This window comes from Oncorhynchus mykiss, chromosome 10, assembly GCF_013265735.2.
Source record: "Oncorhynchus mykiss isolate Arlee chromosome 10, USDA_OmykA_1.1, whole genome shotgun sequence".
NCBI lineage: Eukaryota > Metazoa > Chordata > Actinopteri > Salmoniformes > Salmonidae > Oncorhynchus > Oncorhynchus mykiss.
In genome coordinates this window covers 48,827,438-48,840,603 of record NC_048574.1, presented here as the reverse complement: position 1 = coordinate 48,840,603, position 13,166 = coordinate 48,827,438, and the positions used below count along the sequence as shown (strand labels likewise).

The 13,166-nt window shown below is 47.9% G+C and overlaps 2 protein-coding genes across 3 annotated transcripts in view; both read right to left on the bottom strand.

The window, feature by feature from the left end:
• Positions 1–319: 319 nt before the first annotated feature.
• chm (CHM Rab escort protein) overlaps positions 320–13,166 on the bottom strand; it is a 35,260-nt gene continuing 22,413 nt past the window's right edge. For both annotated transcript variants that reach the window (XM_036933288.1, XM_036933289.1), the window contains exons 10-15: positions 12,144–12,248; positions 10,095–10,158; positions 8,767–8,863; positions 6,669–6,782; positions 1,616–1,773; positions 320–1,376 (exon numbers count right to left, since the gene is read on the bottom strand). In XM_036933288.1, coding sequence (XP_036789183.1) covers positions 1,104–1,376; positions 1,616–1,773; positions 6,669–6,782; positions 8,767–8,863; positions 10,095–10,158; positions 12,144–12,248 — 811 coding nt within the window. In that variant the 3' untranslated portion in view covers positions 320–1,103. The remainder of the gene's footprint in view (positions 1,377–1,615; positions 1,774–6,668; positions 6,783–8,766; positions 8,864–10,094; positions 10,159–12,143; positions 12,249–13,166) is intronic.
• LOC118936702 lies at positions 1,783–3,532 on the bottom strand. The gene is made up of 2 exons (XM_036933291.1): positions 2,889–3,532; positions 1,783–2,836 (listed from the first exon to the last, which is right to left on the bottom strand). The coding sequence occupies exons 1-2, from the start codon at positions 3,438–3,440 to the stop codon at positions 2,459–2,461; spliced, it is 930 nt and encodes a 309-aa protein (XP_036789186.1). The 5' UTR covers positions 3,441–3,532; the 3' UTR covers positions 1,783–2,458.

The following is a 13,166-nucleotide window of genomic DNA, read 5'->3' as shown; positions in this document are numbered from 1 at the left end:
CTCTCTCACCTCCCTTTCTTTCTTTCCAGGTAAACTGTGGAGCTTTGTTTGTTCTGGAAGCAGGAACACCTTGCTAACGTGAGTGTGTCGTGCTCCACCGACAGCTGCAGCCACATCACACATTGTTACAGTTGTATCAGATTTTTTTTCCCGAACGGAAATTGGCTCACACCTGTCAAAGCCACAGAGCTGGGGCGTGTCATTGGAGCGCTCCGTCTGCTGCTGTTGCCTCTGTTCTGTTACCTCTCCTCTTCCAATTCAGTTGGAAACTGATCTCCAACTTCACTGTAAATGACTTTCTAAAACGAGATACAGGAGCCGTTGTTCGGTAGCACTTTAATGGTTGTCAACCTTTTAAAAAGGATAGTGACAGCGACAATACACATGAGAGAACAGAGTTGAAATACTTAAGCACATTAAAAGAGACGTGGGGTTCGAGTACAATTGGATGGCGCAGCAGTGTGTGTGAAAACATGCAAGTTGCGTTGCGAGGCTATCCCTGCCCAGTGTTTCGGGGGGTTCTTATTGAGGATGAGGCGTCTCATACTTCCTGTAAGGCCTTAAAAACGCCCAGAAAACCCATTCCAGACATACACAAGAGGCGGGAAACAAAACAGCATCACGTCCTCTCTGGCTGAGCGAAACTCTTAACGTGAGTGCAAAAAGGAAAAAGGCAACCATTTCTTTGGGCTCTACGCCAGAGACCCTGATTAAGAACACACATCACAATGCAACGGCTTTTAGAAAGAACAGCCCCCCCCCCACACACTCAGACGAACCTTTACATCAACCTCAGGTGAGAGGAAAAATACAGTGAGCAGGCTGCTATATAGTGCCCAGTAAAGAAATGACTCCATTAATATACTGTGCATATCAATGTAAATACTGTATATATGTATATATATAAATGTCTCTGCAGGTGACCACATCAAGGATGGTGAAGATGATCCCTCTAAGGCTTTCTGGGATGAGAACGCTATGTGGTTACCAAGACCACAGAGTCCAGCTATGCCTTCAGAGGAGTGCTGACTGACTGCTGTGCATGCCAGGACTCTGAGGCAGAAGGCAGCAGTCTGTTTGTACACGGAGGGGGGTGCGTGGGGCTATTCATCGCTGGTGGGGCTCGGCTCATCCCCAGCCCCAGTTTCCGGTGTTACGGAGTCTCCCGCCCCCTTCGTTGCTCCCACTGCTTCCTTTCCCTCCTGCCTCCCAGTGCTCTCTCCTCCTTGGGCACCAGCACCCTCTGCTGGTGCAGCCTCCTCAAAGCCCGGGCCCTCCCCCTGGGGCCCATCCCCATCGTAGATGATGTCCTCGGGGTTGGGGGCCGGGGGGCAGAACTCCTCGTCAGGGAGAAGCTGGCGGAACACTGCCTCGGCCTGGAGAGAGAGAGAGATGACAGACGACGCCGAACACACACAACAAAGACAGGTGAGGACAACTCAATCTACACCATCAGCCCCATTGGACAGTACACTTCCAGGCTAGTGATGCAAGTCATCGTTAGCCAATTATTTGCTCAATTTTGAACAATGATAAACGTTAAAGAACGCAATTCTTACAAGTTTAGCGTGACAGTAAAAAAATATATATATATCTCTTGGACATTGTCACTTACCAGTTTGATGGAGTGGTCACTGCCCAGGGCGGTATCAGGGCTGGCACACACATGTACGTTACTGGGCAGGTCATAACTGCTCCTGTCCACAGCAGAAGTGTCCCTCATGTTGAAGTACAGGGCCCACAGCACCGTCGGTCCCCTGCTCTCCTCCTCTCCTGGATGGGGGAAGGACCGGCGTCATGAATGTAATGTAGTGTTCAGATTTCTACAGAGAGCCGTGCACGGACAGAAGTCGCACTGAAGATCAACGGAGGAATCACCTGACATTAGCTGAAATGTTTCAGGAACATATGATGTATGTTACCGCTATACGGATGCAGCTCACGTCTGCCGTTGAAAAAAAATCCCTAGATAACAGGGTATTAGTAACAGTAAGTTACCAAATAATTGAATCATTAACTCAAATTCATATTTTCGGGTAGAAATGCTCAGCCATAATGGTGCCAATTTAGTCGTGGAGGAATATTTCCGTCGGTGTTTGAGAAGAGACGGGAACTTAACAGGCCCCTTTCAACACATCTTATCTGTGGGGAAGCATGATTCCTGTTAATGGGGTGACATTTGGTTTGCCGACAAGGCACATGGGAAAGTGTTTCTTGACACTCTTTGATCGGTCCGTGAGTGAGACTTGAAGCGGTCAAACAAAAACGAGAGAGGATGATTTGGAGCTGCGAGAAGGCTCCTGGTTTTCAAAGCGTAAAAAACGTCATTCTGTATCATTACCCTTTAAAATGTAAGGGACCAAAAAAAAAAAGGTACCCAAAGAAAGAGAGGGAAAAAGGTGTCAGTCTGAAATGTCAGTGTGGTCATTACCAAAATGTCACACAATTATAATATGTGTTACTTTTCCTGCCTTGGGTAGCAGAGTGATTTAGTTAATTTGGTGAGCAGCAGAGGTGTGGCACCATCAACGTGACGACACTTCAAAAGGCCACCCAACCTCAACATACACCCCTGTCCATCCACACATCCTCTCCATACACCTGACCACATACACCCAACCTCAACATACACATCTTCTCCATTCACCTGACCACATACACCCAACCTCAACATACACCCCTGTCCATCCACACATCCTCTCCATACACCTGACCACATACACCCCTGTCCATCCACACATCCTCTCCATACACCTGACCACATACACCCAACCTCAACATTCAAGCCCTGTCCATCCACACATCTTCTCCATACACCTGACCACATACACCCAACCTCAACGTCCATCCACACATCCTCTCCATACACCTGACCACATACACCCAACCTCAACATACACATCTTCTCCATTCACCTGACCACATACACCCAACCTCAACATACACCCCTGTCCATCCACACATCCTCTCCATACACCTGACCACATACACCCCTGTCCATCCACACATCTTCTCCATACATCTGACCACATACACCCCTGTCCATCCACACATCCTCTCCATACATCTGACCACATACACCCCTGTCCATCCACACATCTTCTCCATACATCTGACCACATACACCCCTGTCCATCCACACATCCTCTCCATACATCTGACCACATACACCTCTGTCCATCCACACATCTTCTCCATACACCTGACCACATACACCTCTGTCCATCCACACATCTTCTCCATACACCTGACCACATACACCCAACCTCAACATACACCCCTGTCCATCCACACATCCTCTCCATACACCTGACCACATACACCCCTGTCCATCCACACATCCTCTCCATACACCTGACCACATACACCCCTGTCCATCCACACATCCTCTCCATACACCTGACCACATACACCCCTGTCCATCCACGCATCTTCTCCATACACCTACACACACACACACACACACACACACACACACCTGACCACACACACACACACACCTGACCACACACACACACACACACACACACACACCTGACCACACACACACACACACCTGACCACACACACACCTGACCACACACACACCTGACCTCATACACACCTGACCACACACACACACACACACACCTGACCACACACACACACACACACACACACACACCTGACCACACACACACACACACCTGACCACACACACACCTGACCTCATACACACCAACAAACAACGACGACGCCTACACACCTGACCAAATACACACCAACAATAACACCTACACACACCTGACCAAATACACACCAACAATAACACCTACACACATCTGACCAAATACACACCAACACAAACAACGACGACACCTACACACCTGACCAAATAGACACACCTGACCAAATACACACCAACACAACGACACCTACACCCACACCTGACCAAATACACTCTAACACAACGACACCTACACCCATACACCTGACCAAATACACACTAACACAACGACACCTACACCCATACACCTGACCAAATACACAAACAACGACACCTACACACATACACCTGACCAAATACACAAACAACGACACCTACACACAAACAACGACACCTACACACACACACACCTGACCAAATACACAAACAACGACACCTACACACACACCTGACCAAATACACAAACAACGACACACACACCTGACCAAATACACAAACAACGACACCTACACACACCTGACCAAATACACAAACAACACCTACACACACACACACACACACCTGACCAAATACACACCAACGACGTCTTAGACATCATTGTTTAGTTTTTCCACACAGCCCTGTCACAGATGTGAGAAATGTCAGATTAGCATAGAGCTGTGCTCCTGACGGGGCCCTGTACATGCCTGGAGCTTAACACCCCCAAATATCAGCCACCTCTAACACCCACTGGCTCTCTGCTTGGGCGGCCTGCCACCACACATCAACACACAGTCTCTTCTGGAATGCATTCGTTCTTTAAAAACACCGGATTTCACAACGCTGCATTGGTTCAAACTCATTTTCCAATGAAGTGGCTAGAGCAGGATCATCTAGACTAGGAGCCAGTGGGATCCTCTAGAGTAGGAGCCAGTGGGATCATCTAGAGTAGGAGCCAGTGGGATCATCTAGAGTAGGAGCCAGTGGGATCATCTAGAGTAGGAGCCAGTGGGATCATCTAGAGTAGGAGCCAGTGGGATCATCTAGAGGAGGAGCCAGTGGGATCATCTAAAGGAGGAGCCAGTGGGACCATCTAGAGGAGGAGCCAGTGGGATCATCTAGAGGAGGAGCCAGTGGGATCATCTAGAGGAGGAGCCAGTGGGATCATCTAGAGGAGGAGCCAGTGGGATCATCTAGAGTAGGAGCCAGTGGGATCATCTAGAGTAGGAGATAGCCCAATCCAACCTGTCCTCATCCTGCTCATAGATGTGCACCTGCCAGATGTGCACCTGCCCCCGACTGCTCCAGCCCTACCCCTAACCTTCTGCAACCTCCACCCCCCCAGAGCCTCTGCTGTGCACCCCTCCGCTCCATGTCCCTCACCAATCCCCCCCCCCCTGCAGCACCACACCTCCTACCCAGTGGATGAATGAGGAGCCGCCAGCCAGCCAGGTGACTTTGTCTCTTTGACCTGTTCTGGCCCACTGCTCCCCTTATCTAGTGATTCATCCTCAATAACTCTCACAGTATTTGTTCTGACATTTTAATTAAAATACTACTACCTCATTCCTGTGATAAAAAGGGTGGCGTCACAGAGCACAGCCCCACACTGCACTGCACGGCGCTGGCCTACCACCTGAGAGACTCGTGTGTACACACAAGCAGGGAGAAAGCAAAATGAAGGAACAGAGACAGAGACGGGGTGAAAGGGAGAGAGATTTTTTTTTAAAAAGGGGGAGCAGAAAAAGAGAGAGATGATGAGTCAGAAAATAGATGTGGTGGTGAAAAGGGAATGAGGATGTCAGAGAAAGAGAGGAGAAAAGGAGAGGGATCTCAATCACGCCTGTCACTTTCGTGATGACCTTGTCTCACAGCCGTAGAGAAACAGCAATAAAACAACAAATGGCTTGTGGATCTCTGTGTTGGTTTCGGACAGAATGGAGCTGCTATTTTAACTGACCTCAACGAGGTTTGAGAAAAGCCATAACCTACCACGGACAAAACCGATCCCCGCCTCGGTAAAAACACAACTGACTACTCCAACATATTAGATTTATCTGCATTAAGTAGCAATAAATGGTTTCAAATCCAAAATGGCAAAAGTTATTGCTTCTCGAGGCAAATTTGTTCCCCATGAGGGAGACAGATTCATAAGTTATGAGTCCAGGCCAAATGGGATGCTGGAGCTAATTAAACATTACATTTCCACTCCATTCCTTGCTAAGTAAATACTGTGCCCAATTCTGTTCTGTAGGTAGAAAGCCAGCATGAGGGTTTGCGCTCAGGCTAGAATGAATGGTGGCCGGTGTGTGAGAGGGAAAAAAATGATCTGTCGAGCTTCAAAAGGTCGGCTACTCACAAAAAGGAAGCACCCAAGGAGGCCAAGATGATCAACTGATATACTTCATTTAATCCATGCTCAAAAAGATCCATACTCATGTTCTGTGCGTTAAATGAAAGAAAATGTTGACAAAAAACAACACAGCTCCATGTGAGAACCCTAAAGGACATAAAGTAGGTCCAGGGAAACATCTCTAGAGGAACATGTTGAAGCAGTATATCTATAATTCGGCGTAATAAGAGGAGGTTCCGTCCGAGGTCGTGTGCTAATTCGCCATCAAGGAACCAAGCCGAGCCTGACAGAAGGTAATGGGAATCATTGGGACAACGGCCTAACGCCAGTTTGGCACGCAGCCATCAATATCAATCATCTCTATTACTGATGACGTCTCCAAGCAAACCCCGACAAATGTCAGCGCATTCTCACCCAACTACAAACTAGCCTGATCTTTCTTCTTTAGGAATGAGGTACTTAGAACATCTGAGCACATTATTTTGAATCAAGTAGTGACAGTGATGTGTGAAGGTGGTGGTATGTAAAATCAAGCCAGGAGAGGGGAAGAGAGGTTAGATGGATATTTGAGGGTATAAAAAAAAAGGGAGGGGGGGGGGGGGGGGGTCAGGTGAGCATTTCCTACTGTACCTTCTGCAGGTTCCTCTCCAGGACTAGCTGGTGTGTGGAAGAGCCTGGACACCACAGGAGCTAGGTCTTCTTGGGCGGAGCCAGAGGCAGAGGAACATGTCAGGTGCACCAGATCTGTGTGAGGGAGGTAGACGAAGAACACACACACACACACGGTGTCAATTAGCCAAGCAAAATATCATTGTTGCGTCATTTAGCAGCTGTTGTCCTCCAAGTTCACATCAGCCCGTCTATCCTGTAGCATGTGAGCGGGACCTTCCCTAAAGAGATGGAACATTGTCTAATTACTCTCCACAGTCAGTTCCCGAACAACCTATTCCTTAACACACTGCACAGCAAGGCCATGTCAGTGTCTCCTCCGCAGCATGGCTGGGACTGTTCCATGAAAAGTGCCCAGAGAGGATGGGGTTGGAGGGAGCTGGGCTTTGGATGCATGGAGTTTGGACCTCCGAGGGGGGAAGAGGTGGTTTCATCTTCAAAGCGTTCAGCCCCGCTCCTGCAGGGCGGTATTGTGAACACCATGTTAACGGTGGCAGCGCTGGGATCCAGAGAGTAGGATCCTGGGCAATCCCAAGAGCTCAAGACAACTGTAGGGCTCCATCTCCTCTCCTTTTTGTTCTTTCTCGCAGGTTGACAGGTTTTTTTGGGGGGGGGTTCAAAAGGAGCAACAACAGCAATGGGAACAAGATAGCTCCTGACTGTGCCGTGCTGGCTGGAGGGGGGGGGGGGGGGGGGGGGGGTATAGAGGGTGAATGGAGGATACAGGCCTCCCCAGTGGGATGAGAGGTGCGTCATTGGCCAGAGGGTCCATGGAGATGCTGCTCAGAGGACGTATGTGACACTCTACTCACACTGGGACTCTGGAGGCCCTCCACTCTGTCAGCTCAGGGCCCAAACAAAAAAGACCAGGAGAGTTGGGAGGATTACACTGTTGTACAGCAGGGCTGTCCACTGAGACACTTGCTGCTCGTTCTGTGGGAAACTAAGCTAGCAGATGGAGAATCAGGATGCATATCTGCTGTCTTCAGGCCTTTAAGTTTTAAAGTAGCCAGGGAGAGAAGACTTTACTGTTAAGACAGCTAATTTCATGGCCAAATTTCCATTTGAAAATGGCAAAACACCATTGTTCCCATTGGGTTGCTAGTTCAAATCCCAGGAAGCCAAGCTGCCCTTGAGGAAGACACTCGGATCAGATTGGCCTGGTATATATTCACCAGTATAAATAGATATTCTGTAGACTGTAAACTCTGCAAGTATCATTCAATGCAGATGAATGGTTTACCTTATGTGTGTGTGTGTGTCGCAGGCCTGTCAAGCTCATCATCATCTTATGATTGCAACTGATCCACTCAGGTAGAACTACATTACTTAAGGGATGCTACAGCTATCCATCTCCATCCTCTCTCTCTCTCACACACACACACACACACACACAAACAGTAGGAGCAATGGCTCCACTTCACAATTCCATCATTCCAGACTCTATTCCTAGAGTGAGGGAGTGGACTTCTGCTGATTACTCCCCTCTCGCCCACCCCAGCTCCCCTATGGAGATGGAGATGGTCACTGGGCAGCTGTCACCATTGCTCATCTATCTAAGTATGATGACTGACTGGGAAATAATACCGGGATTGCTAAAAACAATAACACTCATAAATAACACTACGGTTAACGATGGAATCATCATCATCGTCGTCGTTGATACTGGAGCCACAATTCAAAGGGAAAACCGGGTCATATTTCCAGCTGTCTGAACGACTGATTCAGTGACCCGGTAAAGCAGCAGCAGTTTGACCCAAAGCTCTGTACACACACAGGAGATGGAATGTTCAGAGACGCAATCATTCACTCACCCCACTTCTCTCAATCTTGGTTTTCAGTCTCATTTCCTCTATTAATTCTAGTCTGCCTTACAACCCTGATGTCAGCTAGTCCGCCAGAACTGCCTCCTCTAAGCATCATGGAATTACCTTTCTAAAACAACGGCCCTCTATGTAGATGGCGCTGCCTAATACGACCCCCCCCCCCCCCCCTTATCCCCTGTCCCGGGCAGTGGGTGGGTGAGAGGGGTGAGTGGCCGGGGTGCAGCTGGACTCACAGGTGTCTAGCATGCAGGTCATGGTGGAAGAGCAGAGCTCTATGATACGGACCAGGGGACCACCAGGCTCCACGGGAGGCACAGTGACCAGGGAGATCTACAGTGCATATAGAGACAAGACAGGTACGTTAGACAGACAGGTACGTTAGACAGACCGACAGAGAGTTGAACCACACAAAGTGCAGTGCTTCCGTAAGGCACTCACACACACAGCCCTAATGAAGTGTGCAAGACAATCCTAAAGCCTATTACCAAACTGCAGTTCTAAGTAATGGGATCCCTGTAATCCTTTTATATGAATCCCCTGGATGTTATTATAATGTCCTTTCTGGCTGGAGCAGGAGTGAAATCACTCCTTTTTAATCAAGTGGACAAATTTAAGGAAGGAAAGTCAGTTTCTCCCATGAGGGGAAAAGCAGGGGACAGAGACAGCCAGGGCCAATCTCCCCCTTGTATCTGCCTCGGTCCACACTGTCATTCCACAGGACCATCCAACAGCTAATTACAAAAGAGACCATATTTAATTACGTTTTGTCACACAGTCATGTAATATTCCATTTCCACACTGTGTCAAGACACAGAAATTAATTTCATATTCTCCCCACTACCTAATGAGCAGAAATTACACACGGTTTTCCCTCTGTCCTTTGTGAGTGATATTCAAAGCCGAAATTCAGCCGGGGAGAAAAAAAAGAAAAAAACTTGTGCCATGAAAGAAGGGATGAAAATTCAATGGATATATTCTCTTTATGCAGACACATTAGGGGAATTGGATTGATCAGATTTCATTCAACGTGTTCTATGCCATTATTCCATGTTTTTCATATCCATATCGAAGACTGGCACTCAAATTAGCGTACCTAATGCTAGCATGTCAATTCCCATTCTCCAGCCGGTAGGATTAGTTTATCAAATTCCAAACCAGTCACAACAAACAGCATTAGGGGGGGGCTTTCATTGAACTGGTTACTTTTTCCGCAATTTATTTGGAGATCTTAAAACGGTAGACAGCCGCACGTCAGAACTATTGTAGTGATCTCCCAAATTAGCTTTGATGTTTTGCTGTTTCTGCGCTGAGAACTTGAACGCGGACCAAGAATCTATACAAATGTGATAGAGCATAAAATATAATGTAATGCAAAACAACAGGAGTAGCAAAAAAAGTGCAGGCTCGGCAGGAATACCGCTAAGCCACACTGGACATCTGAATAGCATTTAAATGTATTTTGTGCTTGTAAGGGGGGGGGGGGGGTCCCTTTGAATATGTCAAAACATCTCTTTGTGTGGGACACAGGATAGGGGACGAGCCATATGGAGAACAGAACAACCTGCTGTTCAGAATCGGATGGCAGAATTGACCGGTCTGTGATGAGGACCGCTCTGGATATCTGCCTGTGAAAAGAGAGAGGATGGATGAAAGCGAGGAAGGGGCAGGGGGGGCACAACAGTAAGAGAGAAAAAAAATACAGCAGCACCAATATTATTAGATTATTACAGCACTGTTTTCCTTTCTTGTTTTTTTTTGGGGGGGGGGGGGGGGTTGCGGTAGATTTTGGCTGTGAGACAGTCCAGTCTGGGCCATGCTACAACAGAACAGTGGCCGGGTTGGTTCTGGCCGGGCCCGGCCCAGTCATTCTGCGCTGCTGTCTTTAAGAGCATTAGTCATGCTTTAATTGGGGTCAGTGGTGTAAATGTCAAGGTCTCCATTGACGGAGGCAGGCAGCGGTGTGGCGAGCAGAGCAAAGCAGAACAGAGCAGAGCAAAGCAGAGCAGAGCAGAGCAGAGCTAAGCAAAGCAAAGCAAAGCAGAGCAGAGCAAAGCAAAGCAGAGCAGAGCAGAGCAAAGCAGAGCAGAGCAGAGCAAAGCAGAGCAGAGCAGAGCAGAGCAGAGCAGAGCAGAGCAAACCAAAGCAAAGCAGAGCAGAGCAGAGCAAAGCAAAGCAGAGCAGAGCAGAGCAGAGCAGAGCAGAGCAAAGCAGAGCAAAGCAGAGCAGAGCAAAGCAGAGCAAAGCAGAGCAGAGCAAAGCAGAGCAGAGCAGAGCAGAGCAAACCAAAGCAAAGCAGAGCAAACCAAAGCAAAGCAGAGCAAACCAAAGCAAAGCAGAGCAGAGCAAAGCAAAGCAGAGCAGAGCAGAGCAAACCAAAGCAAAGCAGAGCAAACCAAAGCAAAGCAGAGCAAACCAAAGCAAAGCAGAGCAGAGCAAAGCAAAGCAGAGCAAACCAAAGCAAAGCAGAGCAAACCAAAGCAAAGCAGAGCAAAGCAAAGCAAAGCAGAGCAGAGCAAAGCAAAGCAGAGCAGAGCAAAGCAGAGCAAAGCAAAGCAGAGCAGAGCAAAGCAAAGCAGAGCAGAGCAAAGCAGAGCAAAGCAGAGCAGAGCAAAGCAAAGCAAAGCAGAGCAAAGCAAAGCAAAGCAGAGCAGAGCAAAGCAAAGCAAAGCAGAGCAGAGCAAACCAAAGCAAAGCAGAGCAGAGCAAAGCAAAGCAAAGCAAAGCAGAGCAAAGCAAAGCAGAGCAGAGCAAAGCAGAGCAAAGCAGAGCAGAGCAAAGCAAAGCAAAGCAGAGCAGAGCAAAGCAAAGCAGAGCAGAGCAAAGCAGAGCAAACCAAAGCAAAGCAGAGCAGAGCAAAGCAAAGCAAAGCAGAGCAAAGCAAAGCAGAGCAGAGCAAAGCAAAGCAGAGCAAAGCAGAGCAAAGCAAAGCAAAGCAGAGCAAAGCAGAGCAGAGCAGAGCAGAGCAGAGCAGAGCAAAGCAGAGCAGAGCAAAGCAAAGCAGAGCAGAGCAGAGCAAAGCAGAGCAGAGCAAAGCAAAGCAAAGCAAAGCAGAGCAAAGCAGAGCAGAGCAGAGCAAAGCAAAGCAGAACAGAGCAGAGCAGAGCAAAGCAAAGCAGAGCAAAGCAAAGCAGAGCAGAGCAGAGCAAAGCAAAGCAAAGCAAAGCAGAGCAAAGCAAAGCAGAGCAAAGCAGAGCAGAGCAAAGCAGAGCAAAGCAGAGCAGAGCAAAGCAGAGCAAAGCAGAGCAAAGCAGAGCAAAGCAGAGCAGAGCAAAGCAAAGCAGAGCAAAGCAGAGCAAAGCAGAGCAAAGCAAAGCAAAGCAAAGCAAAGCCCAGTCACCTGCAGCCAGGTCTGTGGAGTGTCTGGGATAATCAGCCCTTTCACCATGACACCACTGAAACTGTCCTACCGCACAAAAGACCTGAGGAAAGATCCCCCCGTTATCGGCACAGAGACCCCTTCTCGCAAGTTGACTTCACGAGAAATGTCACCTCTATGGAGGCTATGCACTGTTCTCACTAAATTAATGTGCTGCCTGAAACTGTAGGTGAGACCAGTATCAATGGCTAGGTAGAGAAGGTGCTGAGGAGGAGTATTGGGAGCCACTCTCACCTGGAATCCGTGTTCTTCCTCTGGTCTGCCCCGATGTAGCCATCCTCCACCACAAAGTGACTGCAGCTAATTCTCTGACCATGAGTGTCAATCACAGCTTTGCACCTTAAACAAGGGGAAGAAAAAAAACATTAAAAAAGTAACTGTCCAGTGTTTCCAGATTTTTATGAAAAATATTAATTACAATATGAGTGAAATAGTTTCTTATAATTATTTAAAATTAATTCATAACTTTTTAAATTATTTCATATTAAGTATGTCACCCGCACCTGCTAATAACCCATCTGCAACTGCCCGACTAAACACGGAGTGTACAAACTCTTTCCATCACATGGAGTGACAAGGTGAATCTAGTTGAAAGCTGTGATCCCTTATTGATGTCACTTGTTAAATCCATTTCAATCAGTGCAGATGAAGGGGAGGAGACAAGTTAAAGAAGGATTTTTAAGTCTTGAGACAATTGAGACATGGATTGTGTATGTGTGCCATTCAGCGGGTGAATGGGCAAGACAAAAGATTGAAGTGCCTTTGAACGGGGTAACAAGTGCCAGGCACACCGGTTTGAGTGTGTCAAGAACTGCAACGATGCTGGGTTTTTCATGCTCAACAGTTTCCCGTGTGTATCAAGAGTGGTCCACCACCCAAAGGACATCCAGCCATCGAGACAACTGCGGGAAGCATTGGAGTCAACATGGTTCCCAGTGGAACGCTTTCGACACCTTGTAGAGTCCATGCCCCGACAAATTGAGGCTGTTCTGAGGGCCCAACTCAATATTAGGAAGGCGTTCCTAATGTTTTGTTCACTCAGTTGTATGCCAGTGAAAATCGGAGGCCTGCACCCGATTCTAACCCGCAAATAGAGAAAATGTACAGTTCCCAATTTGTCTTATTTGCCTCAGTGGGACGACTAACTTTTTCTGCCCAAAAGACCCAAAAGCATTTGGTGATTGGCGTGTATTTGGCACTCATACAGTTAGGCCCTAAAGCTTAGGCTTACACACGAATGCCAGATAAAAAAAATAA